The sequence below is a fragment of the Mesoplodon densirostris genome, chromosome 1, assembly GCF_025265405.1.
Source record: "Mesoplodon densirostris isolate mMesDen1 chromosome 1, mMesDen1 primary haplotype, whole genome shotgun sequence".
Lineage (NCBI taxonomy): Eukaryota > Metazoa > Chordata > Mammalia > Artiodactyla > Ziphiidae > Mesoplodon > Mesoplodon densirostris.
The window spans coordinates 52,171,783-52,198,966 of NC_082661.1; the positions used below are offsets into that span (position 1 = coordinate 52,171,783).

Sequence of the window (27,184 nt, forward strand, 5' to 3'; positions counted from 1 at the left end):
TCCCGTTACACCAGCACGTGCTGCCCTGATGGGGTGGAGGGAGAGGAGAAAGTACTTCCTGTCTAGGTCTTGATTACTCATTTTGCCCTGGGCAAAAGGCTTAGGTGAGCTCTTTGGTTGCACATCAATCACACTGGATACAAAGAATCTGTCCTGGAGGCCAAGAGAGAAAAGGAGATTGATGGTAGTATCGAGGAATGCAGTAGAGGGCTTTCTGAAATGACACACACCCATTAGGAGGATGAACAAAGCCATGGCTCTGAGGTGGGTGGCTAGTCATCATCACGTGAGGCCAGTGCAATATTGAACCTAGAATCCTGGCCACCCTACCTCTCTTTGTTCCTTCTGAGACCCAGGCACTACATAAAGTGCAAGATTTAAGAGTGACATCATAGAGATCTTGTAGCAGTAGTAGCAGCAGTAGCAGTAATAGTATCAGAAGTCACAGTAGCAACCGTAGTACCTATAGTAGTGTTAGTAATAGTAGTGGTAGCAGTAGTAGTGATAGCGGCAGTAGTAGTAATAGTAGCGGTAGCGGTAGTAGTAGTAGTAATAGTAGCGGTAGCGGTAGTAGTAGTAGTAATAGTAGCGGTAGCGGTAGTAGTAGTAGTAATAGTAGTGGTAGCGGTAGTAGTAGTAGTAATAGTAGCGGTAGCAGTAGCAGCAGAAGCAGAAGCAGCACTGGCAATAGTAGAAGTAGTAGCAACAGCAGCAACAGCACAGGAGCCAGCTTGCTTGGGTTCAAATTCCCGTAACTCTAGTTACTAACTGTTTATTATTATTTATTTGTCATTCTGTGCCTTAGTTTCCTTCTGTGTAAACTGGGGATTAGAACACTACCTACCCCTCAGAGTCATAATGAAAATTAAAGGGGAGAACATATAGAAAGCAATTTGAACAAGGCTGAGCTATTAACAGTACCGCTGTGGAGGAGGGAGCCAGGTGTGTTCAGGGTTTCCACGGAAAGGCTGAACACGGCCTCGTTATTTTTTGTATGATGTAGTCCGCTCCCTTCTTGCCTCGTTATTTTTTGTATGATGTAGTCCGCTCCCTTCTTGAGCATGCTCTTGGAAAGCCTCACAGTGGGTGGGAGAGCACTTCCCACCTGTCCAGCCCCTGATCACCGGCATCCAGCACCACTTACTGTCTGCATCAGGCACACAGGAACTCAGTCATCGCTGCCTTGTGTGGGAGAGGAGAGGCCTTGTCTTTGCGACCCGCTTAGCTCTTCAGACAAGACCCTGCTCCTTGGAGACTCTCGGTAAGGACTGATGGGGTGGATCTGTTAAGAATGCAGGTCTTAACATAAGTTAAACTGTCTCTAGAAGCCTCTTTATAGATCCATAAATAAAATACGTTATTAAAGCAATCTATCTCCATTCATTGCATCTCCTTCCTTGTGTGGGCAACGATGAGAGGCAAACGTGGATTTATTTACTCATCCTACCCAACAACCATTTGGGCAGATTCATCTCACTTACAAGCCATTCCCTTCAAGTTTCCTCAGTAGCTATTACCACTTCTTTCTTTCTTAATGACGGTGTAGAAGGCAAACTAATTTCTACTAGCCTCTAGCTGTGAGATTTATGGAGAAGATTCTAACATGTTTAGCACAACCAACTGAAGGAAAAGAAAACAAAACAGCATTGATGTCGTGGATTATTAACTTTGTCTTGATGAAATTAATGAAAATCCTTTTGGAAATGGAACCCTCAAGTCCATCTTTAGTTCCTCCCCCAGATGGCTGCTCTTGGGATGATAATTCTGGATTAGAAGTTTTCAAGTGGACCATCAAAAACAGGCCATTTTTACAGGATCATTCATCTCTCCGCTTCTGTACTGAGCTGGCCTCAGAAGCTCCATCTTCTTCTATTAGGCCTGTGGCCAGGGCTTTCTGTGCTCCAGAGCCAACCAGGCACTGTTATAGCAAATGATTTTGGTTCCTATTTAGTAAAGAGAACGTCTTTTGGAAGAAAAGTACTTAAATAAGTGGCTTCTAGTGGCTCCAAAAGTATTGCCTTTGCCAGTGTGCAGTGCTGTTGTTTATTTTTCCCTACAAAGCACTGTCTTATTTGGGTGTTTCTGATTCTTGTTTTCTCGACAAGTTAGTTTAGGGCCTGTCTTACTCAGCTAGTAATAAAAGTGACAACCAGACCTTAAGGACCCCTGAGACTTTGCTCAGATTTCATGGGTAGCCTTGGTCAGAGATGCATCTTTAGCATCCTTGGTCTCCAGAACTGCATTGCCTGGTGACTTCAGGGCTATAATTGACCTAACAGACACACTGTCACATTGTTACCCCATTTCTATTCAGATGTGTTTCCAAGGCGGTACAGGCGAATGAGAGAAGCTGTGTTGTCTGGTCACTGTGAAGCCTGATCCTTGAATTAGGCTGCAGGGGCTAATGTGGTGTTATTATAAAATGCTCCCTCAGGTTGGAATTTCTCTTCTTTGTGCATTTTAAAATTGTGGAATGGCTTGATAGATGGAATCACTCCTTCCTCGCTCAATCCATTAAAGCATTTCACCCGACCCCTTACATCCCTGTTTCTGTAAGGCTTTCTGGACTCTTCCCTAGCTTACAAGTTTTTTGTCAACCTGCCTGTAGAATTCTTTCCTCTGGAGCAACACTGAGCCTCCTCACATCAGAGCTACCTTGGACTTCATGTCACTTTCTCTGGTTTTCTTGACCGTAAAGACCCAGGTGGAACATGTAGGGACCAGACTGGGGAAGCGTGATCATCGATGCCTTTGTCAGGGCCAGTTGAACAGGTGGTCTGCTTGGGTGCAGCTGGTTGCAGTTCTGGCCACTGGAGGCCAGAGAGCCTTGGGTATAGCAAATGCTCCTCCACAACTCTCCCCCCTCCCCGCTCCTCAGATTCAACATGAGCAGAGATCCCCATCCCCTTGGCTCTCTGCCACCATCGGCTCCCTCCTCAGGCCTGGCCGTGGCGCCCTCTCTCAGGACGGGCGGGCTGGCAGCAGGTTGGCAGAGAGCTCTCTCCTGGAGATGGATTTCTCAAGCTGTGACATCTGGGCATCAGCTTGTCCTCCCAGCTGGACCCTCTGCCGGCTGCTTGTCTGACTTCGCTGGACGGCTAGAGCCTGTCTGAGGGTCTGGTCAGAGGTCAGTTCCTGCTGTTTGCCTCTGTGAGGTCTCCCTGCAGTTTGATTGATTAATTACTTTGCTTGATTAATGACGGAGGCAAGAGAAAACTGGGCTCTTTAGAAGCCTGGAGGAAATGCAGCCTTTCTTAATGAACACGTTTCCCACATTTTTAGCTTTGGTGTTGGGTGGATAATGGCCTGGTGGCGAGATGCAGCTGGCCCGTGTGGCTGTGACCCTGGCGTGCCATTCATCTTCCTTTGCCTTCCAGGATGATTTGTACCTTGCTAATGTGGATGCACAACAGTTCCCTGGGCCCCTGGAGTGCAAGGGAGGCAAGGCTGGAGCACCCTGATATGACTTGCCTCAATTCTCAGATTTACTGTGGAGAAACGTGCACAGAGCACTGGGAAGGCAGACAGCCAGTGACCTAGCAGGGCCGTCATCCTCCAGGGCCTCTCCCTTCCAGCCTGACGGGGGTGGGCATAGGTCTCAGGCCACTGAGGTCCACATAGGATTGGACGTGTACAGGTCTGAAGAGCTCAGCACATTTCACAGGGGGCTTCTATTTTCATTACTCCTGGCCCTAATCCTGCCGCTTGGGACTCAGTAAGGAAGTAAACAAATCATCTGAGCTTTTGATGGGGCTGCCTCTACCCGACCCAGTACCGATCCAGATGGGAAATCAATGTCTTTCCTGGTTTCAACAAGACAACAAATCCAAGTCTCGGAGATGGTGTCACATACGGTGGAGGTTGAGGTGGGACTTGCGCGTTGCAGCTGCACAAACAGCCTCTAAGTTTCGAAGTCTTCCCAGAGAAGGCTTGTGTGCTTCTCCACAGCGCCACCCCCTCCACCCAGGGCCTCATCCTTTCTCCACATCTTGCTAGCTTTCCTTTCCCTATCCACCCTCTCTTTTCTCCCTCTGGGTCTTGACTCCAAAGTAAATTCTCCTCATTTTCTCATGAAGATCAATTTAACAATTTTACTGGTAGCCTTTGTTCCTGCTGACACAGGTATTTTCCTAAATAAAATATAGTTACTGATGTAATGGGGATTCTGGGTGTTAACTGTTCAAAAAAATGTAATCTTTCCATCCTTGGTCCTCTGGCTTCATGTGATTGGTCTTTAATTATCCAGCAGCCAGGAGTGTCTGCCTGGGTTTCTCAACAGCTGAAACCCCAGTCAAGAGCTCATGGCTGAATTCTCTCTTCCATTTCCTGCAGATGTGAGGACCTTTCTCTTTTTTTTTTTCTTTTTTTTAACATCTTTATTGGAGTATAATTGCTTTACAATGGTGTGTTAGTTTCTGCTTTATAACAAAGTCAGTCAGTTATACACACACATATATCCCCATAACTCTTCCCTCTTGTGTCTCCCTCCCTCCCACCCTCCCTATCCTACCCCTCTAGGTGGTCACAAAGCACCGAGCTGATCTCCCTGTGCTATGCGGCTGCTTCCCACTAGCTATCTATTTTACAGTTGGTAGTGTATATATGTCCATGCCCTCTCTCACTTTGTCACAGCTTACCCTTCCCCCTTCCCGTATCCTCAAGTCCATTCTCTAGTAGGTCTGTGTCTTTATTCCTGTCTTACCCCTAGGTTCTTCATGACCTTTTTTTTTTTTTCTTAGACTCCATATATATGTGTTAGCATACGGTATTTGTTTTTCTCTTTCTGACTTACTTCACTCTCTATGACAGACTCTAGGTCCATCCACCTTACTACAGATATCTCAATTTTGTTTCTTTTTATGGCTGAGTAATATTCCATTGTATATATGTGCCACATCTTCTTTATCCATTCATCCGATGATGGACACTTAGGTTGCTTCCATGTCCTGGCTATTGTAAATAGAGCTGCAATGAACATTTTGGTACATGACTCTTTTTGAATTATGGTTTTCTCAGGGTATATGCACAGTAGTGGGATTGCTGGATCATATGGTAGTTCTCTTTGTAGTCGGGTTTTTTTTTGTTTGTTTTTTTGGGTTTTTTTTTTGCGGTACACGGGCCTCTCACTGCTGTGGCCTCTCCCGTTGCGGAGCACAGGCTCCGGACGCGCAGGCTCAGCGTCCATGGCTCAGGGGCCCAGCCGCTCCGCGGCATGTGGGATCTTCCCGGACCGGGGCACAAACCCGTGTCCCCTGCATCGGCAGGCGTACTCTCAACCACTGCGCCACCAGGGAAGCCCCTATTTGTAGTTTTTTAAGGAACCTCCATACTGTTCTCCATAGTGGCTGTATCAATTTACATTCCCACCGACAGTGCAAGAGTATTCCCTTTTCTCCACACCCTCTCCAGCATTTATTGTTTCTAGATTTTTTTGATGATGGCCATTCTGACAGGTGTGAGATGATACCTCATTGTAGTTTTGATTTGCATTTCTCTAATGATTAGTGATGTTGAGCATTCTTTCATGTGTTTGTTGGCAATCTGTATATCTTCTTTGGACAAATGTCTATTTAGGTCTTCTGCCCATTTTTGGATTGGGTTGTTTGTTTTTTTGTTTTTGAGCTGCATGAGCTGCTTGTAAATTTTGGAGATGAATCCTTTGTCAGTTGCTTCATTTGCAAATATTTTCTCCCATTCTGAGGGTTGTCTTTTGGTCTTGTTTATGGTTTCCTTTGCTGTGCAAAAGCTTTTATGTTTCATTAGGTTCCATTTGTTTATTTTTGTTTTTATTTCCTTTTCTCTAGGAGGTGGGTCAAAAAGGATCTTGCTGTGATTTATGTCATAGAGCGTTCTGCCTATGTTTTCCTCTAAGAGTTTGATAGTGTCTGGCCTTACATTTAGGTCTTTAATCCATTTTGAGTTTATGTTAGGGAGTGTTCTAATTTCATACCTTTACATGTAGCTGTCCAGTTTTCCCAGCACCACTTACTGAAGAGGCTGTCTTTTCCCCACTGTATATTCTTGCCTCCTTTATCAAGGATAAGGTGAGCATATGTGCGTGGGTTTATCTCTGGGCTTTCTATCCTGTTCCATTGATCTATATTTCTGTTTTTGTGCCAGTACCATACTGTCTTGATTACTGTAGCTTTGTAGTAGAGTCTGAAGTCAGGGAGCCTGATTCCTCCAGCTCCGTTTTTCATTCTCAAGATTGCTTTGGCTATTCGGGGTCTTTTGTGTTTCCATAGAAATTGTGAAATTTTTTGCTCTAGTTCTGTGAAAAATGCCAGTGGTAGTTTGATAGGGATTGCATTGAATCTGGAGATTGCTTTGGGTAGTAGAGTCATTTTCACAATGTTGATTCTTCCAAAGCAAGAACATGGTATATCTCTCCATCTATTTGTATCATCTTTAATTTCTTTCATCAGTGTCTTATAATTTTCTGCATACAGGACTTTTGTCTCCTTAGGTAGGTTTATTCCTAGATATTTTATTCTTTTTGTTGCAATGGTAAATGGGAGTGTTTTCTTAATTTCACTTTCAGATTTTTCATCATTAGTGTATAGGAATGCCAGAGATTTCTGTGCATTAATTTTGTATCCTGCTATTTTACCACATTCATTGATTAGCTCTAATAGTTTTCTGGTAGCATCTTTAGGATTCTCTATGTAGAGTATCATGTCATTTGCAAACAGTGACAGCTTTACTTCTTCTTTTCCAATTTGGATTCCTTTTTATTTCTTTTTCTTCTCTGATTGCTGTGGCTAAAACTTCCAAAACTATGTTGAGTAATAGTGGTGAGAGTGGGCAACCTTGTCTTTTTCCTGATCTTAGTGGAAATGGTTTCAGTTTTTCATCATTGAGGATGATGTTGGCTGTGGGTTTGTCATATATAGCCTTTATTATGTTGAGGAAAGTTCCCTCTATGCCTACTTTCTGCAGAGTATTTATCATAAATGGGTGTTGAATTTTGTCAAATGCTTTCTCTGCATCTATTGAGATCATATGGTTTTTCCCCTTCAATTTGTTAATATGGTGTATCACGTTGATTGATTTGCATATATTGAAGAATCCTTGCATTCCTGGAATAAACCCCACTTGATCATGGTGTATGATCCTTTTAATGTGCTGTTGGATTCTGTTTGCTAGTATTTTGTTGAGGATTTTTGCATCTATGTTCATCAGTGATATTGGCCTGTAGTTTTCTTTCTTTTTGACATCCTCTTCTGGTTTTGGTATCAGGGTGATGGTGGCCTCGTAGAATGAGTTTGGGAGTGCTTCTCCCTCTGCTATAGTTTGGAAGAGTTTGAGAAGGATAGGTGTTAGCTCTTCTCTAAATGTTTGATAGAATTCGCCTGTGAAGCCATCTGGTCCTGGGCTTTTTTTTGTTGGAAGTTGTTTTTTTTTTTTTTTTTTTTTTTGCGGTACGTGGGCCTCTCACTGTTGTGGCCTCTCCCGTTGCAGAGCACAGGCTCCAGATGCGCAGGCTCAGCGGCCATGGCTCACGGGCCTAGCCGCTCCGCGGCATGTGGGATCTTCCCAGACCGGGGCACGAACCAGTGTCCCCTGCATTGGCAGGTGGACTCTCAACCACTGCTCCACCTCGGAAGCCCTGTTGGAAGATTTTTAATCACAGTTTCAATTTCAGTGCTTGTGATTGGCCTGTTCATATTTTCTATTTCTTCCTGGTTCAGTCTCAGAAAGTTGTGCATTTCTAAGAATTTGTCCATTTCTTCCAGGTTGTCCATTTCGTTGGCATAAAGTTGATTGTAGTAATCTCTCATGATCCTTTGTATTTCTGCAGTGTCAGTTGTTACTTCTCCTTTTTCATTTCTAATTCTATTGATATGAGTCTCCTCCCTTTTTTTCTTGATGAGTCTGGCTAATGGTTTATCAATTTTGTTTATCTTCTCAAAGAACCAGCTTTTAGTTTTATTGATCTTTGCTATCGTTTCCTTCATTTCTTTTTCATTTACTTCTGATCTGATCTTTATTATTTCCGATCCGACCGATACCCGAGCCTCAGCTCCCAGCCCCGCCCGCCCCGGCGGCCGAGCAGACAAGCCTCTCGGGCTGGTGTGTGCCTGAGGGCACTGGTCCTCTGTGCGGGAATCTCTCCGCTTTGCCCTCCACACCACTGTTGCTGTGCTCTCCTCATCGGCTCCGAAGCTTCCCCCCTCCGCCACCCACAGTCTCTGCCTGCGAAGGGGCTTCCTAGTGTGTGGAAACCTTTCCTCCTTCACAGCTCCCTCCCACTGGTGCAGGTTCCGTCCCTATTCTTTTGTCTCTGTTTATTCTTTTTTCTTTTGCCCTGCCCAGGTACATGGGGAGTTTCTTGCCTTTTGGGAGGTCTGAGGTCTTCTGCCAGCATTCAGTAGGTGTTCTATAGGATCAGTTTCACGTGTAGATGTATTTCTGATGTATCTGGGGGGAGGAAGGTGTTCTCCGCGTCTTACTCTTCCACCATCTTCCTCAACTCCCAATGACCTGCCTCTTATGTAGGTATTGACTTTGGAAATGCAAGCCTTGCCAGGATGCCCCCATCTCATGGGAGCACGTAACCCAGATTCTGACTACAGATAGACAGTTCCACATGGAATATACCCATGTGGAGGTCCTGTTCCCTTTTCCAGGGTGGCTTCTGTCCTCCATCACTCCTATTGTAAGAGGCATCCTCTTTCCAAACACTTTGACTTCTGTTTACATCGGTGTTTTTTCCTAAGAGCAGATTTAAAACTATTCATTCAACATCCATTAATTCCACAAACATCCCTTAAGCACTTATTATGGGCCAGTTCTTATGTTAGACATTTCACAAATGTTGTCTCTCCGAATTCTCACAAAATCCAAATAACTTGAGAATTTTAATCTCCATTTAGTAGCACGTTCCAGTTATGAAGAATGGCATATGCAAAGGCCAAGAAGCCAAGGAGAGCAGGGGCTGAATTCAGTGTCTGAAGCAAGGGGTGAGAGGCAAGAAGTGTTTGGAAATCAATCATCAAGGAGGGCAGCTGCAGGGCACTGAGGCTTGGGGTGCAGCCCTTGGAGATGTGACAGGGCAGGATGTGCATCTGAGAACGACAACTCGGTGAAGGGTGGAATTGGAGGGCCTGGGCTGGGAGACGAGGTAACCATGGGTTACCATCTCCCCAGGGAGAAATGAGGGCACCTGAGCTATGGGGTGGCCATGAGAAGTGACCATGTAGAGAGGATTTAGGAAGCTTCCCTAGGGGTGAAATCCCTAAGCCTGGGCAGGGGACGGGCAGCCGGTGACAGTGTGCAGGGCATGGCACCTCCCACAGGTACTGGGCTGCAGCTGCCCCTAGTCACATCCTGCCTGCCTTCTCCTCTCCCCTGTACACCTGGGTGGTCTTGCTGCAGGACTGGCTGTGCCCCAGGCTCCCGTGGCTGAGCCAGCCCTGCAGTGCAAATGTCAGGCCTTTGAAGTGGGCCAAGCCACTTCCCTTTCAGGAACCTGGGTCAGGGTGTTGTAGAGGCCCTCACTCTGGGCCTTCCTGTATTGGCAGCTTTTATAGAACACCCCGGGAGCAGAGAAGCGGCCTTTTCCTCAAAGGGCAGCTCTGCAACACTTCAGAACATGCAGACCTGAAAGGCCCGGATCAGGCCCAGGGGGCTGTGGCGGTCGTGACCTTGCTGCCGGGCTAGGAGGAAGCCAGGGACATGCACCCAGGTGAGCAGGTTTCAGGCAGCGCTGCGATGTGAGACTCAGGGCTGATCCTCGCTCAGTCTTTTGACCCAGAAGCTACAGAAGCCAGATATGACTCCTGCTTGCCCTTGAAAAGCTTTCGGACCAAGGGACGTTGGAGGAGAGGGTGAGTGGTGGTGGAAGATAGAAACTGCTTTTCACGATAGTCCCCACACTTCTGTGTGCAAGACCCACACTGGGCCCCAGCCGCCAGCGATACCCCTGGACAAGCTCTCAGCTCATCCACATTGAAGTCAGGGGCCTGCTTGGGTCCTTCATTTCCCCTTCCATTCCTTTCTGTCCCTGTTACCCCCCAAAACAGAAATGCCTGCAAAGAGCTCAGGATGGTACTAGGCACCCAGGGTTATCACCATCTGCATTTCACAGGGCGGGCAAATCAGGGCTGCCCCACTGCACCTCTCCAGGGCCACTCACTGATCACACTGTATTTTATTGTCATCAGGATAAGGCTAGAGCTTTCAATGACTTGTTCAGCATCACCTCGCAAGTAAGTTCAAGAGGAGATTTAGTTCACCCATACAGTGAGCATTTATCAAGCATGTGCTGTATCCATGTGCTGCTGTCCACTCTGGGGATTCAGCAGTGAGTGGAGCTGGCCCAGGTTGTGATGAATCCGAAGCTCTTGCTCATCCTCCCAGGGCCCCAGCTAAGCTCCCCACATGGTAGCATAAGAGTTGTACTGTATGACAGCAAAAGGGGACCCTAGCATGCATCTCTAGGGTGGCTAACTGAACCAGCTGGGCCCCTTGCAGCTGTGTACCCACTTAGAATGGGGGCCACAGGCTCCCAGGAAAGCCTCTCCCAGCTCTGGCTCTTGTCTTCCTCTGACTTTACTCCATCTGGCATCTCTGACCTGGTCCCAGATCTTTTGCTGTGCATCTGGGTCTTTCCTCTGCCATGCCCTTGGCCTCGACACTTGGCCTCTCTTTAGCTTCTCAAGTCTGCTCTTACCTGGAATGCTTTTTTACAGTCTTTTGTCACTTTAGTGCTGCAGTGTTCCTAGGCCAGCCAGAGCCCAGGGCTTCTGCCCGCAGAGGGATGAGGTGACAGTGTCTGCCCTGCTTGTCTGTCTGTTGCTAGTGAACTCTGTGCTGGACCTCATCTGAGATGTGAGGGAAAGAGGCAAGGACTCTTTCAGGCCAGGGCCCCTTCTCTGACCCTGTGACCTGTAGCTCCAGCTCGGGCTGTTTGCCCCTCGAGACCAGCAGTGAGTGAGGGTCCATGCAGCTGAGAGCCTCTGTCCTTCTACACTTCTCTTGGCTCAGGGACCTGGCTTGACCAAGCCGGGACACTGGGACACTGGTCTTCACCCACCCACCGTGAGAAAAGGCTTGTCTTATGTTTGTCAGGACCTGGAGGAAGCCCCAAGCGGAGGCTGCCTTTTTACTATATGTTCTTGATCTTTTCCCCTAAAAGTCCCTTCTCTGGACAACCAGACTGTGAGGGTAGCATCCCTCCCTTTGTATACCCAGCAGTGGACCTGGCAAGTCGCCTAAGTGAGGATGCTGAGGTTGGTGGAGCCACAGATCGGTACTGGAGTGTTAGCTTCTGCCAAGGCAGGGAGAGGTATTGAGAGAAGGGGCAGGAGTGAGTGGAGAGATGGAAACAACTCCAAGTTGACTCACGAAGGCTCAAGCAGACATTCTGAGCAAGCTATAAACGAGAACCAGATTTCTGTTTAAACAAAGGAGGTACCCTCTCAAGTCAGAGTTGGAAGCAGAAAAATCTCTTTTTCTTGCTATTTTGTATGTTTTCTCTTTTTGTGAACCAAGATCAGTGTGTACATTCTTAGTAGAGATCCATCCATCCATCCATCCACCCATCCACCCATCTTCCCCACTCACCCCCACATACCCATCCATCCAGACTCATCCACCCATCCAGCATGCATCCATCCATCAAACATGCATTAAGCACCAACCATGTGTCTTGGTTGGTGCTGAGTTCTAGAGATAGTGAAAATATATAGACCTGGAAGAGAGCATTGCTCAAACCTGTTCTTCCTTTGGCCTTTCTGAGTCACATCCTGTTTTTTCCTCTTCATGACAGGCCTTTCTGCATTCATACATTTGTATCATATGAATCACTTATGTAATTAAGTACTTTAATTTATTGTGACTAGAAGTGCTGGAGGGAAAAAAGGAAATTCCACTGGGCGCTAGTCTGGGCCACTGCAGGGGAGGTGTTGCCCCGTGTGTGTGTGAATGCACGTATAGGCGGGGATGTGGGTCAAAGGGTCCCAGCTGGTTGAATAGCATTGGCTGTGAGTGGTTGGCCGGGAGATCCACAAACATCTTGAGAAGAGAAATCTTCACATCATCAAGGACTCTCAGCTCTGAGTTATCCTTTTGGAAGAAATAAATAAAAAATAAGACCAACCCAACTCTAAGTGGCTTACATGCTCTTAGAACACCTCCATTATTGGTTTGTATTTCAGAGGGGAGGTACACATGTCAGAAATAATTTTGCAGTGGTAGAGGCTCCTGAGAGCTGGGGGCTGACAAGAGCAGGGAGTGGGTTTGTCTTTCTCATCAAGGCAATGATCCCACAGGGTTCAAGGAGTGGGAGACAGTGTTCTGTCCTGTCTGTTCCCTGCAGGACAGGGGGTGAATTCCTGGTGGTGGGAGTGATTTCTCTCTGCTGTCAGGTAAGCGCCTGTGTAGTGCAGGACCCTGAAAAAGGTCACTAGGCACTGACATGCCTGCTTCCCTGTGGCCTGAGGACCTTGATTAAATCAGCAGTGGTCGGTCACGCCAGGCGTGCTCCTTTCCATCTTCCACCTACCAAATGGGGAGGCATCAGACATGCAGGCCTTAGTGACATGCATCCCTGTGCCCACTGCAAGGACACCAGTTGAGGGTGGATAGGACAGGGCTGTGCAGGAATGGTCAGGCACAGGGACATCCATGGAGGAAGAGGTCAGCTCTGCTCAGACATGTCACGGCAGAGATGACCCCCAGAGGTTAGCATGAGTTGGGGAAAGGGCACAATGGAGCAGATGTGTGCAATTCCCTGGACCAGCTCCTTTGGGCCACCTCTGATTTCAGTTGCAGAGGACCGTTACTAACACCCAAGTTCCTGTCTGGGCCTCTGCTTTGGGGGTATCCCATCTAAGTCTTGTGAGGAAGGGAATTGCAGGCCGAGAACAAGATATGGAGGTGTTGAGAGTGTGAGGGGTGTACTGGGGAGCAGTGGGAGGTGGCTGGAATTCTTCCCACAGCCCAAGGATCCTATTTGATCTTCCCAGGAGTCCTGTGAGGCCAACATATTCTCCTATGTATATCCGGCGATTTTGTTTTTCTGAAATATTTTTAGCAGACACCTCGCTGCTGAGGTGTGCAGAGAATCACCCCCTTGACCCACTTTGGCTAACGGTTGTTTGTGCAACAGTTACCCGTGAGGGGTCACAGACCTGACCGAGGATGGGTGTTACTTCCCCCCGCCACTTCATGCTCCGTGACAACTCCTTGGAGGAGCAGGGTGGGGTGCGGTGGTGGTAACCTCAGGAAGCAGGGCTGCCCTCCTCCCCACCAAGGGCTCTTGTGACCACTGGAGTCCAGGCTCATGCCCATCCGGGTCTTAATCATGGTCATGAGGGTGGCCCAGACCTGTCCCACCCCTGCATCTCACCGCTGTGGTGCTGCTCTTCTCACTGTTACTACAAACCTTCCCTTACTACCGTGCTCTCGAGAGTTCTGAGAGGGACTGTGTCTCCTCTAAGATCCAGCTCTACTGTGGACAGCTAAGCAAAGGAGTAATTCTCAGAGGCTCATGGTTGCATATTCCAAATGCGTCCCCTAGCCAGCAGTGATGTCACTGTAGTGCGGCTCCGTGGCCTCCAGAATCTCACACGAGCTGCCGGTGTCCCTCAGGCCACCATCTGCCCTAGGCCTGTCCAGGGACCAGAGTGGTCTTTCTAAGGCACAGATATGATTTCAGGCACAGATCCTAAAGCCACCTATGTTGTTCCTCTTTAGCATGGCCCACAAGGTCATGGTCCCTGCCTCCATACTGTCCCCTTGATGCAGACAACTTGAACTGTTTTCAGTCCCTCTAACCCAGGGGTCAGCCAGCTGTGGCCCACTGTCTATTTTCTAAATAAACTTTTCTTGGCATATCCTCTGTGTCTGTACCATTTGGAACAGCTTTCCTGCTAGAACAGCATGGTTGAGCAGTTGCAAAAGAGACCGATAAGGCCCACAGAGTCTAAAATCTTTACTATCTCGTCCTTTGCCGAAAATGCTGGTGGAACCTGCTCCACCTGGCCCAGCTTCTCTGCACCTCCGTGCCTCTTCAGATGTGGTGCCCTGCCTACAATGCTGCCCGCCCTTTATCCTAATCCTTCTAGACTGAGCTTTATGCCCATCCTTCCCTCCATCCTTTGTTACCTGAGTGTGATGCCCCCTGCACAGTCTTACATAGAGCTGTGTCCAAGCCTCAGTCATGGCTCTGATCGCACTGGTTCTGTTGATGTACAGATCCACCTCCCACTCTAGTTCCTGAAGCAGGGCCAGGTCTAATTCTACTCAGGACTCCAGCACCTGGCTGGGTGCTTGGATGACCAACTGGAAGTCGAAAGATCATGGCCTAGGTATTGGGCCCCACCTCTCAGTGTTAGCACCGTGGGTCACTCTAGTCCTCTGCTGGTTTCTCCCTGTCCCTGGAAGTGCACCAATGGAAAGGGTTTCACCATCTTTGTCTTTGCAGATCTCTAACCTCTACCTATACGACAGTGTCCTGATGTTGGCCAACGCCTTCCACAGGAAGCTGGAGGATCGGAAGTGGCACAGCATGGCAAGCCTCAACTGCATCCGCAAGTCCACCAAGCCATGGAATGGAGGGAGGTCCATGCTGGACACAATCAAAAAGGTGTGTGCAAGGGGCACCCCTCCAGGCCAAGGCCAAAGACAAGCCCCTTCTCACACCCCGACTCTCTTCCCGCTCCAGGAGGCTGAGCTCTTTCTGTGGTCACCCAGCCAGGTCCCTCCCAGGCCTCTCCCCTTGCCACTCTTCCTGTCCCGGCATCTGAGGGCTGATGAGCTGGGGTTCGTGGACACGTGTTATTATTATCTTCATTTTATATAAGGAGATTAGTATCGGAGAGGTTATGTAACTTGCCCAAGATCACAAGTAAGTAAAAAAATGGAGGCAACCAGCTTGCTCATGCCTGCCAGATACCCCACTCTGCAGGCTGCCACTGTCCCCAGGAGAGTTTGTCTCAGTTGGCATGCACGTGCTACTCAGCAGGACCTTACCTTGTGTGTGTGTGTGCATGTGTGTGTGCATCCCCCTGCATACATCGGCATACCTATGACTTGGTGGATTTCGTGTCACACCTTAGCATGTAGGACATCATGTGTCCTATATGCTCAGGTGTGACAGTAAATCCATCAAAAGACTGGATCTGAAGTGAACTGGGTAATCCACAGAAGACGTGTTAGAGTGAATTGGCTTTAAGAGGCTTCGAAAAGACATTTAGGGAAATCTATGGTGTCAGGAGTCTTAGTCACAGTAAATTCTGCATGGTTTCCATAGCAGTGAATGGAGTCTGATGTTGGTTTGAATCTGCTGCCGCCCAAGCCCGAGCGGGGGCCTCTTTGGGGCCAGCTCATTCTCTGGGACTCTCCCCACTTACAGTCTGTGGGAGATCAAAGCTGGATGTGACCCCCCACCCCAGGCTTGAAGAAAGAAAAGGGCTCAGCACAGGCTCACTCAGCCCCTCTGCCACCTGCTACTCCAGAGGCCACAGAGCAACCAGAGAGAGGCACAGGGCTGGCACGCCCCTACATCCAGTGTGTGCCAGACACCACGCTTTGTACACATTTTCTCCTTCGGCCCTTGCAGGCTCTGTGATGTGGTCTGATGAGCTCCAGGCCGAAGCTGGGAGATGGGAGATGACTTGCCCGAGGTGGCAAAGCCAGACTTGAGCTGGGTTTTAGCCCCCAGTGCTCACGCCCGCTGCCCTGCCACTTCCCACCACCTGTGTGAGATGGCTCTCGCTGACCTTGGCCTTCCCTCTTGGCTCAGGCTAAGGTGAGCCCCTAGAGCAGGCTGCAGTGAAAGACTGTAAGCTCCAGGAGGGTGGGGACAAAAGCTGCCCCTCTCCAATCTCAGGGCTGGCACGGTGTGTGGCATAAAGCAGATGCTCTAATCACATCAACGGCATGAATGATGGGGACAAGCCTAGGAACTTCCCTTGTGACCAAGGGCCTAGGACGTGTTGGTCCTGCTCCGAGGCCCCAGGACTGCCGGCACCTCTTGCCTTATTACAGTGCATCCATTGTTTCCCAGACGTTGGCGACCACTTCCTTTTTCTTCCTTGCCTTTGGGGTTCCATCCCCTACCCGTCCACGTTTGCCCTACCCTCTCATGGTTTTTCCTTCTCTCTCGCAGGGCCACATCACTGGTCTCACAGGGGTGATGGAGTTTCGGGAAGACAGCTCGAACCCCTACGTGCAATTTGAAATCCTGGGCACGACCTACAGCGAGACCTTTGGCAAAGACATGCGGAAGGTAAGCCTCGGGGCGCTCACCTCCTGCTTTTCCTACTGCCATGCGTTGGGCCTGTGTTCCAAGCAGATGTTAACCCGCACGGAAGTCCCCTCTCCAGTCTTTCTCTTCAGATGCTGCTGTTGATGCTGGTGTTCGTGGGACATGGTGGGGAGGAGGCTCCAAGGGGTTTCGGACAGAAAGTGCCACTAATTCAGCTCTGAGTACAGCAGGGGCGTCTGGTGCCAGTGGGTCCTACTGCTTGGGCCTGGAGGACCAGCCTTGTGGTCCTGGACAAGGCCAGAAGGGGCAATGTGTTTTCCTGGAGTCGCTGAAATCAGCCCAACGTCGGGGACAGGTGTGCCTGTTACTAAGGCAGGAGGCAGAGGTTACGGCCAGAGAGTGTCCCCGATCCAAGAGTGAGGCAAAGCCATGGCCAGAAAATGAGCTCCGCGGAGCATGAGAAGCAGGCAGTGCAGGCGCCCACTGGAGACACAAGTGAGAGACAGGTGAGCCGCAGAGTTCAGGGTGGGCTTTGACTTGCTTTTATTTGGTGCTGATGAAAGTGGCAGGCCTGGGGACTCTTTTCAGTGATACTTTGTCTCTTCCTCCCTCACCCCATGGGGGGCATTTTCAGAATTGAGGTCTGGCGAGGTGGCCTTTACCCAGAGTTGGAACTCCCCAAATTGAAGGGGAGGGCTGTGAAGTCAAGAGTCGACTAAGGTGTTAGGACCAAGAGGTCAGTGTGGCAAGCAAGGGGATGGAACAGTTATCCAGCAAGGGACCTCAGATGTGGTGCTTATGAGCCAGTGTGGAGCCAATAGCGGGGGTGCAGGTAAGGGCAGTTGCTGGCTCTCCAGGGATGCTCTCCCACAAGTGGCCTGCACAGGAAGACCACGTGCTTGTTGGAGCCAGAGATGGGAGCACCCATGATGTAAAGGAGTCCCAGGGCTCCGTCTAATCAGGAAAGCACTAAAGCATGAGCTGGTTGGCATAGACTCAGGCAGAGGCTCCTGCAGTCTCTCTCTCTCTCTCTCTCTCTCTCTCTCTCTCACACACACACATACACACATACACACACACACACACTTCTATACATTTGAGGGGGAGACATCTCTACTCATGATAGTGCGCTGGAGATGAAGGGCATGGTGAGTTCTCAGCAGGTGGGATAAACCTCTAATAGACAGCCCTCTAGCCTGGCCTCTAGCATTGGCTGGGGGCGGCAGAGGGGCAGGAAGGGGTTACATGATGTTGGGGTACTGAGAATCTGGATGAAGGCATTCTCTGGCTGTGCTTCTTGAGGACCAGATGGAAGGATGCATGTGTGAAGTCGTGGAGGGTGTGAGAGCTGGAAAGCACGGGGGGAGCACTCATCAGTTAGAACACGGGGAGGAGGCCTGGCTTGCTAGGGAGAGGCTGGGTTGGCTGGGGGCTCCATTTGTGATGTGGGGATGGTGGACTTTCAGCCCGTCTGTGACAGAAAGTATAGTCATGAGTTGGTCAGATAATAAGAAGTTCAGTAAGTGGTTGTGAGACAGTGGTGACACCCGAGCTTTGGCGACACTTGGGAGCTCGGGAGGTGGAGTCTGTGGCGTCAGAAAGGGGGCTAATGACTGTGGTGTGAAGCCTTGGGAAGCCAGGGTGTGGCCTGCAATGGCAAGGGTGTCAGAAATGACCTGTGATGTCTGTTAGGGGTGCCCAAAGCTGTGGGGTTTGGTGGGTGGGAGCCTGGGGATGGGTGGTCAGCGTTGGTCTGGGTCATTCATGGCTGCAGTAGAAACTGGCTTGTGTTGGAACTCCCACCTGGCCAGGGGAAACCAGGACCAGGGAGCCCTTTCAGTCAATCTGGTGTGAAAGGAGCTGCCTGCCTCAGTGACCATTCATGTTTGCCACAGTACTTGCCTTCATCCCCAAGTCTTCCTCTGAGGTCCTAGAAAATCAGGCCCTGCCTGCTGGCTCCTTTGCTACCCACCCCCTCCACTTTCTTTTAGCTCAGCTCTAACCCCAAGGTCCCCCCATTGGGTGGGAATGTTGGCTGTAGGGCTCCCTGCCTCATCTTAGGCAGCTGACTGGGGTCATGCTGGCCACTCCAGGTGCCTGAGAGAGGGGAGGTGCTGTGTCCTCCACTTCCCGTTTCAGGTGTCTGGGCCTTCCGTGTTGCCATGGCAATGCTCCTCCAATACCCTGAAGCCAATGGGAGCTTGAATCTCTCGGTATAAGGAGCTGCTGAGCAGGAGGTCTGAATGTGATTGAGTTGGAAGGGAAGCTGATTTTCAAGTGGGCTTTATTTTTAAATGTAATCTTTTGTCATTTTAAAATTTGCCCTTAATAACTGCATATCCCAGTTGTTATCTGTCTGCCTGGCAGCTTATCTCTGTTAAGGAGAAGTTATCTGGAAAGCAGGGAATGGGATTTACCATAGCAAATGTTTGCCATTCAGGCCCAGGGTGCCTTAAAGCAAAGCCTGTGGGGGTTCAGAATGAAGCAAGGACAGCGCATTGGGACAGAGTGGCACGGGTCTAGGAGAGCATTTAAAGGCAGAGCTGAGCTGTGGTTCCTGGTGGAAGATGGGGCTGGGAGGGGTAGGGCTGGGAAATTGGGACAACCTAAAAATAAAGTTGAGGGTGGGCAGCAGATGTGATGGTAGGGTTAGGGTTCAGAGACACACAAAAGGCAGTGCAAAGATCAGTCATCCTTAGGAGGAAGGGGCAGCTCTGAGGAGGGCCCCTCATCTGCATCTCTCTGTGGATAGAGGAGCCAACTGGACTGGTGGAGCCGTGTCAGGGGGTCCCTGAAAAGATGATAGGTATCAGTATATGAATATATCGTCTATCTATATTGAAAAACAACAACAGTAAATAAACACGGACACAAAAACAAAAACCAAGTAGTTTCTTTAAGATTTAAATCTAGAGGAATTGTTTAAATTAAGGAGCAAATGGATGTTTTCTTAAAGTGAACACCCTGGAGGGAACTCTCGGGGAGGGTGAGTCACCCAGACATTTTAGATTAAGTGGTATCAAGAGGCTGTAGATTACTCAGCCCCTCCAGAGGATGGAAGGAGTGGGTGATCGCCTTGCACTGCAGGGTGCTGGACAAATACTTATTAAATTATCTCATCCAGGAAGCGCCTTCTTGTTGAGGGAGTGTGGGATGGCAAAATCAAAGGTCTATGTCACCCTCTTGCTGTGTAACTCCAGGCAAAATATTAATCATCTTTGCGTTCCGCTTGGAGCTGTCTGGCATGGGTGATTACCAAGCAACCCCGCCAGAGGCAGGCTTTGCTGGAAAGTCTTGTCCAGCTCCCACAGGATTTGGCTTAATATTTGTCCTGGGGACCCGTGCTTGTTCCTATTGGAGCCCTACACTTTTCTCTTTGGCTTTCTCTTTGTTCAGATGGAAGTCTCCAAAGGAGGATCCCATGGGTTCGTCCTTGCAGATGTCCTCAGCTCATGACATGAGCTGGGATGGGATTGGTGGAGACCACCTGTAGGAAAGTTTCCAAAGGTGGGGGCAGGGAAAGTTGTTTAAAGCACAGGACAAGAGGGAGCCAAGGAGGGACCACTGAGCACCTACTGTGGACACAGATGCATCACAGTACGTTGTCTCCCTGACTTGGGGGCCTTTGTGATGCTCCTGGCTCTGCTCTCCTGAGCTTTTGCAGCCACTTCCTTTTTTTGAATTTTCATGTTCTCAGATGGAAGGTGCAAACAATAGGAACCTCGTGGTCAGCCAGAGTAATGACCCTCACGCAGCACTTGGCAGTGAGCGCTCTCCCGTGTGGCCTGGGCCATCAGCTTCAGGCGGCTGGAGCTATACACCTTCTCTGAGTATCTACCCCAGATCCCACAAGAGCAGTGAGGCACAGCGAGGCTTAGAGCATGGCTTTCTGCCTGCAGGTGCCCTGGATAGGCAGCTCCTCTCCACACCCGTGTGCCAAAGCCTGAGGCGAGAGACAGGAGCAGGGCTCTGCATGGTGGGCAGTGCCCATCCCCCCTTCCATGCCTGGGGGCAGATTCCACTCCTTATAAAGACCAAGAGCTGAGAGGGAGCTGGGGGCTTCACCTCTGATGAGACTTTGTTTTCAGGACTGTTTTGATATGATGAATGGAAGAAGGAAAACATGGTTATCGTCTTCTCCACAAGCATGACTTGCCTGGAATGTAACGTGAGCCACAGCCCAGCAGAAACATTCTTTCATGACATGATTGCTGAGGATGTCTGCCCTTCTCTGTCCTAAAGATTCCATTGTGGGGGAATCATTCCTTTCCACTAACGAGGTTCCCTGGTACAGTGAAGCTCTGGCAAAATTGTCAGATGCCTGAAGGCCCTTTGAACCTCATTTCCCATGGGCACCATCCACCTAATTCACTAGCTCAGTGGAGATTAGCCTGTCTCCTTGGGCAGAAGGGTGGGGAAGTGGGCGGGAAGCATCTGGAAAGCCTGTGAAGCTGCTTTATGCTTGACATTCCAGGACAAAGGACACCCTGGTGTGATGAGAGAGAGAAAGGGACTATTCTATGCTCCTTTCCATAGAGTAGAATTGAGTTAGGACCAAGAGACTAAGAAAGGATTTAGCCCAGTGGTTTTCCAACTTTTCTCTAGTCCTAGAAAATCTGTTGCAGCAGTACCTTACTGTAACCCAAATATATTAAACCGTCATGGAAGCGGACTTGCCGTGGTTACGATGGTGGGGAATTGGGGCAGGGGGTCTCGAGCTTCACCCGAACGGTCTCCCTGGTCCCCAGCCTCTCCATGGAGTTCTGTGCAGCTCCAGTTGGGAAACTGAGGCCCAGAGCCTGGAGAGACTCAGTTAGGTGGTACCAATAAGCAGGTGGCTGCGCTGGGGCTGGAAGCCAGGTTTCCTGGGGTGGGAGTAGGGGGATGTGTGGCAAAGGGCCTGGAACATCGTTTCTGAATTTAGGATGATGCAGTTCTGTGACTCCCTCACTCCCCTCAGCCTGTTTTCCGCGGCCGCCCACCTCACTCCCCCGGCCAGCGTTAGGGCCCCATAGTCCCTTCCCATTGCTCTAGAGCCTGCTAACGTGAAGTTCCACCAGTGCCCGTGGTTCAGCCTCCCTGTTCCAGCAGTTACCCAGGGAGATGGGAGGCCTTCCTTCTCCTTTACTAGTTTAGGATGTTTCTTCTGTCTTCTCTGTCAATTTTGATTCTTCATAAAGGCTGGCTTTGGACAGGAATCAAATGCCTCTCTTGATGTCATGGCCCCGGCAGGGCCTTGTGGCTGCTGTGAAAATAATTCACAGAGTAATAATTGCTCATCATGGAGTGATTGTCATGCTATAGGACCCCAGCCCTCCCCGGGCTTGGAAGTACATCATTAACATTCTTACCCAGGTCTGCTGCACTGTGTTACAAATTGTCCCACAGTCTCAGGGTCCAGGAGCTCTAATTAGTGAGGCCAGGAGGAAAGGGTATCAGCCAGCGGACAAGAGAGCTCTGGTAATGAAGCAGGAGCTGCCTCTTAGAGCCCAGGTGGGATCCTTTACCTGGTGGCTCCCGCCGCAGTGCCAGGAGCCTCGCAGTGGGTTCAGTAATGGGGAAGGGGCGGTGGGCAGTGAGCAGTGGTGGGGCTGGGAGGAGGCAGCCTGAGAATTGTGCAGTGTCTCTATTTAGCTGCTCTGATAGAGAATCCAGCCATGCACAGGGAGTCACAGAAGAGAAATAAACTTCAGTCTCTTCGTGGATTAGCATTCCTGCAGCGTATTTCCCAAGTAAAATGTCAACCCTTCCAAACCCTTGTGCGGAACCACTTTGGATAGAGCTGAGACCCAAAACAAACTCTGCTGTTTCATCTGAGTAAAGGGATAAGGAAAAGATACGATTAAATATTTCATTTTAAGTGACATCTCTTCGTTTTGAAGATAGCATTGATACATGCTCATTTAGGGTAGAATGTTTAGAAACTACAGATAAATGAAAAGAAGAATATAAAAGTCAGCTATAATCTCTGAACCAAGAAATAGATACTGTTAGCATTTCTGGTGCATTTTACTTATTGTTATTTTTTTCTTTTTCCCATCACCCTGCCCATAGCGATAGTAATATGTATGCTTATCAAATTGCTATTTATTGTACATAAATTTTACATCCTGACTTCTCCACTTAATTCTGTCTTGGGGGTATTTTCTCACTTCTTTAACTATTCTTTACAACTATTTTTTTTTTTTTTTTTTTTTTTTTTGCGGTATGCGGGCCTCTCACTGTTGTGGCCTCCCCCGCTGCGGAGCACAGGCTCCGGACGCGCAGGCTCCGGACGCGCAGGCTCAGCGGCCATGGCTCACGGGCCCAGCCGCTCCGCGGCATATGGGATCCTCCCAGACCGGGGCACGAACCCGTATCCCCTACATCGGCAGGCGGACTCTCAACCACTTGCGCCACCAGGGAGGCCCCTTTACAACTATTTTTAATGGAAACACATTACTCAACTTATAGGGAGCCATAGTTAATTTTATCTTTCCATATGATGTATCTTTAGGCATTTTCACTGTATTATTATAGAATAGTATTGTGACAGATATCCAAAATACATGTACTTTTATTACATGTATATTTCTTTAACTTTTTTTAGTAAGTGGAATTACCAAGCCACAGAAAATAATTTTAGGTTCTTGATGTACTTGATACGTACATATTTTCAAATTGATTATAGAAAGATTTAATAATTTATACATCCATCAGTAATATATGGAAGTCTCTGTTATATCCTATACTCAAAAATTGAGTGATATATTAAACATTTTTGCTAATTTGGTAACAGTATGAAAAAATGCTACTAAATTTGCATTTTTAGGAGATTGTACATTTAAAAATGTGATCATTGGTCATATATATTTCACATTTTGTAAATTATACCTCAGGTCCTTTGCTTTTTTATATCAGGAATGAAATTTTTCTTGTCAACTCATATAACCTGTCTTTCAGAAGGGAATTGATAGTTATTTGTGTCAAATATGTTGTTCCCATATATCCTTTGCTTGCTTGCTTATTTATTTATGGCTGCATTGCGTCTTTGTTGCTGCACACGGGCTTTCTCTAGTTGCAACGAGCGAGGGTGCCCAACTCTTTGTTGCGGTGCGCGGGCTACTCATTGCAGTGGCTTCTCTTGTAGCAGAGCACAGGCTCTAGGTGTGCGGGCCTCAGTAGTTGTGGCTCATGGGCTCTACAGCGTAGACTTAGTAGTTGTGGTGCACAGGCTTTGTTGCTCCGTGGCATGTGGGATCTTCCCGGACCAGGGCTCGAACCCGTGTCCCCTGCATTGGCAGGCGGATTCTTAACCACTGCGCCACCAGGGAAGTCCCTATCCTTTGCTTTTGAATTAAGAAAATATTTTCACATAGAGACATTTAAAAATGTGTGTGTTTATATTTTTTTGGAAAGCCATACCCAGTTTGCAGAGTAGATACTCTTCATCCATACTTTCTTCTAGTATTTTTATGGTTTGATTTTATTTCAATGAAATCTGCCATCTACTTGGGATTAGATTTGGGGTAAATTGTGAGGTTATGGCCTATCTTCTACATTTTTCAGTACTGGCTCCTTCTGTCATTTATCCAGTAATCCTTCCTTTCCCCCATGGACTTGAATGTCATATTTATCATATGTTCTACTAAATTTTATGTATTTCCTCAGTGATTTTTTAAAAATTCTAAGACTCTTTTCTCTCTTTTCTTCCTCTGCTTAAATGTAATTCATCTTTTTATATTATTAGAATGTACTTGTCTGCAAGTAACAATGCTCACTTTGAGTGGCTTAAGAAATAAGGAAGACTTATTATCTCACATGAAAAGAGGCCTGGAGCTAGGGTGGCTCCAGGGTTGGCCACTTCAGACAATCAGTGCCCAGATCAAAGGTCTGGTCGTTTTCATCTTTCTTCTTGGCTCTCCACAGGGCGGAGTCTGAGCTCTCATAGTTTTAGGATGGCTGTGGCAGTTCCAAGTGCCATACCCAGAAGGACAGCAGCACAGGGAAGAAGAGGGTATTATTTTCTGTGTTTCCTTTTTATAGGTGGGGAGAACTTTCCCAGGAGTTGGCCCTGGCTTTCTGTTTTTATATAATGGTTGTTTTGCTTTTTTGTTATTGCAGTTGAAGTTTTCCACCTAGATGCATATGTGACCGTGACCAATAGTTTCTCTCTCAGATGCTTGTGTTCAACGTGTATTACGGTTTTACTCCCTTCATGATGTGGATGAGGAATTGCTCATCCTTTTGCCCTTCCTTGTACGTACAGAGCTCTTGAAAGCTGGAAAAAAATTCAACTGTAAAATTACCTGGGCTAGATGTTGGTCTTGGAGCTATTACTTCAATATCTTGAAAAATTTCTTTTCTGGTTCCTACACTTCCTCGAGTCATTTTTAGTAACCTGCTGTACACAAAATCTTAGAAAACACTGGCATTTTCAAATGTTTCATTAAAGCTCGATATAGTATTTGCAAATAATTTTAAAATATCTACCTGTTGAAATATCTTTCTCTTCATTGATACTATTGTGTTTTTGTGTTGTCTTCCTTTATTTCTTGATTAGACTTGACCGAAGTTTTTTAAATTGATTTCTTCAAAGAACTAGTTCTGATTTATTTAATCAATTTTGTTGCATTTTATGTTACTCTAATTAATTTGTTGGTTTTTCCTTTGTCTCCCTGCTGCTAGTATTCATTTCATCGTTAATTTTTAAACTTATGATATGAAGTGTTAGATAATTTATTTTTATTCTTTCAAGTTTTGGAATGTTCTTATTTTATTCTGAATATAGTTGTGGCTGAATCCTAGTGGTTTTTCTAATGTAAACTGAAGTGTAACACTCATATAGAAAAGTGCCTAAATCATGAGTAAATTACAGTGAATTTTCTGAACACACCCATGCAATCAACACCTACAACAAGAAACAGAACATCACCAGTGTCCCCAGAGGGCTCCCTCATGCCCCCTTCTGGTCATTACACTCATGAGCGGAAACACTACTGACATCTAACGCACTTATTCTGACCTCTTTTGTAACAGCCTTCTTTTGCTTAACATCATGTTTGTGAGATTCACTATTATTATCATCATCGTATATAGTTTTAGTTCATTCATTTTATTGTGTTTTAAAATATAGGTTTTATTATTCAGGTATGGTGAGGCCAACAGGTCAGGAGATCCCTGCTATTGAAAAGATAGTTTGTTACAATTCCTAAGAGAAGGGGGCACACCACACCATACAGGGCCACATGGGGACGCACCAGGCTCAGTCAGGAGGCAGAAGCAGCAGGGTAAAATGTGAACAAGAGCCTTTATTGTGGTTTGTAGGAAGGAATAGGCAGAAAAGATAGACTTGGCTATTTTTGGCCCTTTGCATTTTCTTATAAATTTAGGATTTCGACTGAAATTGCATGGACTCTAGATCAATTTAGGGAGAATTAACATCTTACTAATATTCATATTCAGTAATCCAACTCAGGAACATAGTATCCCCTGAATTTACTTAGGTCTTTAATTTCTCTCAAGAGAGCTTTGTAGCTTTCACTGTAGAGATTATGAATAACCTTTGTTTGATTTTTGCCCCCAGATATTGACATTTATGATAATATATATAGTATATATTAAATTTATTTTTCTACTTGTTCATTGTGTGTATATAGAAATATAGTTGGTTTGTATATGAAACTTGTTTCTAGTGAACTCTAGTTATTGATTTATTCTAATAGTTTGCCTGAAGATTCTTTAAGATTTTCTATACATACAATCATATCATCTATGAAAAATGAGAGTTCTTTTTCTCCTTAAATTTTTATGCCCTTTATTCCTTTCTCTTTACTTATTGCACTACTTAGGGTCATTAATTTAGGTTGAATAGATGTAATGATAGTGGGTATCCTTATCTTGTTCTTAATCTCAGAGGATAACTTTTTATAATGCACCATTTTAAAAAAGATATTTATTTTATTTATTTATTTGGCCGTGTCGGGTCTTAGTTGCTGCACGCATGTTCTTTGTTGCGGCTTCTCTCTAGTAGTGGTGCGTGGGCTCCAGAGCATTTGGGCTTAGTAGCCCCGCTGCATGTGGTATCTTAGTTCCCCGACCAGGGATTGAACCCGCGTCTCCTGCATTGGAAGGTGGATTCTTTTTTTTTTTTTTTTTAATTAATTAATTTTTATTTTTGGCTGCATTGGGTCTTCGTTGCTGCACGTGGGCTTTCTTTAGTTGTGGCGAGCAGGGGCTACTCTTCATTGCAGTGCGTGGGCTTCTCGTTGCAGAGCATGGGTTCTAGTCACAGGGGCTTCAGTAGTTGTGGCACGTGGGCTCAATAGTTGTGGCTCGCGGGCTCTAGAGCACAGGCACAGTAGTTGTGGTGCACAGGCTTAGTTGCTTCACAGCATGTGGGATCTTCCTGGAACAGGGCACGAACCCATGTCCCCTGCATTGGCAGGTGGATTCTTAGCCACTGCGCCACCAGGGAAGTCCCGGGAAGGCAGACTCTTAACCACTGGACTACCAGGGAAGTCCCAATGTGCTTGGTAAGTGTTCTTTTTTCAGACTGAGAAAATTCCCTTGAACTTCTAGTTTGCTAACAGCTTTGTCAAAAGGGGTATTAGTGAAAGGCATTTTTACATTTAGTCAAAGACTCTTTTACATCTCTTGAGATAATTATATAACTTATATTTTCTCTTTTTACTCTTAATGCAGTAAATTGCATTGATTTATCTTTTTCCTTTTTGATGCTAGCTTATTAATTCTCTTTTTAACATTAATACTATACCTTGCTGTTTTGAATATTATTATTTTACAATATGCTCCAGTATTTGGAAAGGTTGTTACCTCTTAATTTCTCTTCCTTTTCATAATATTATTTTTTTAAGTTAAACTTTTATTTTGAGATTAATGTAGATCCACATTCAGTTGTAATAAATAATACAGAGAGATCCCAAGATCCAATATACCCTTTATTGTTTCTTCCAATGGTAGACATTG

At 47.1% G+C, this 27,184-nt stretch overlaps 1 protein-coding gene across 2 annotated transcripts in view; it reads left to right on the forward strand.

Annotated features, from left to right (window-relative positions):
* GRID1 (glutamate ionotropic receptor delta type subunit 1) overlaps positions 1 to 27,184 on the forward strand; it is a 680,012-nt gene that overhangs the window by 456,927 nt on the left and 195,901 nt on the right. For both annotated transcript variants that reach the window (XM_060080592.1, XM_060080683.1), the window contains exons 7-8: positions 14,432 to 14,593; positions 16,118 to 16,237. In XM_060080592.1, the coding sequence (XP_059936575.1) occupies positions 14,432 to 14,593; positions 16,118 to 16,237 (282 nt within the window). The remainder of the gene's footprint in view (positions 1 to 14,431; positions 14,594 to 16,117; positions 16,238 to 27,184) is intronic.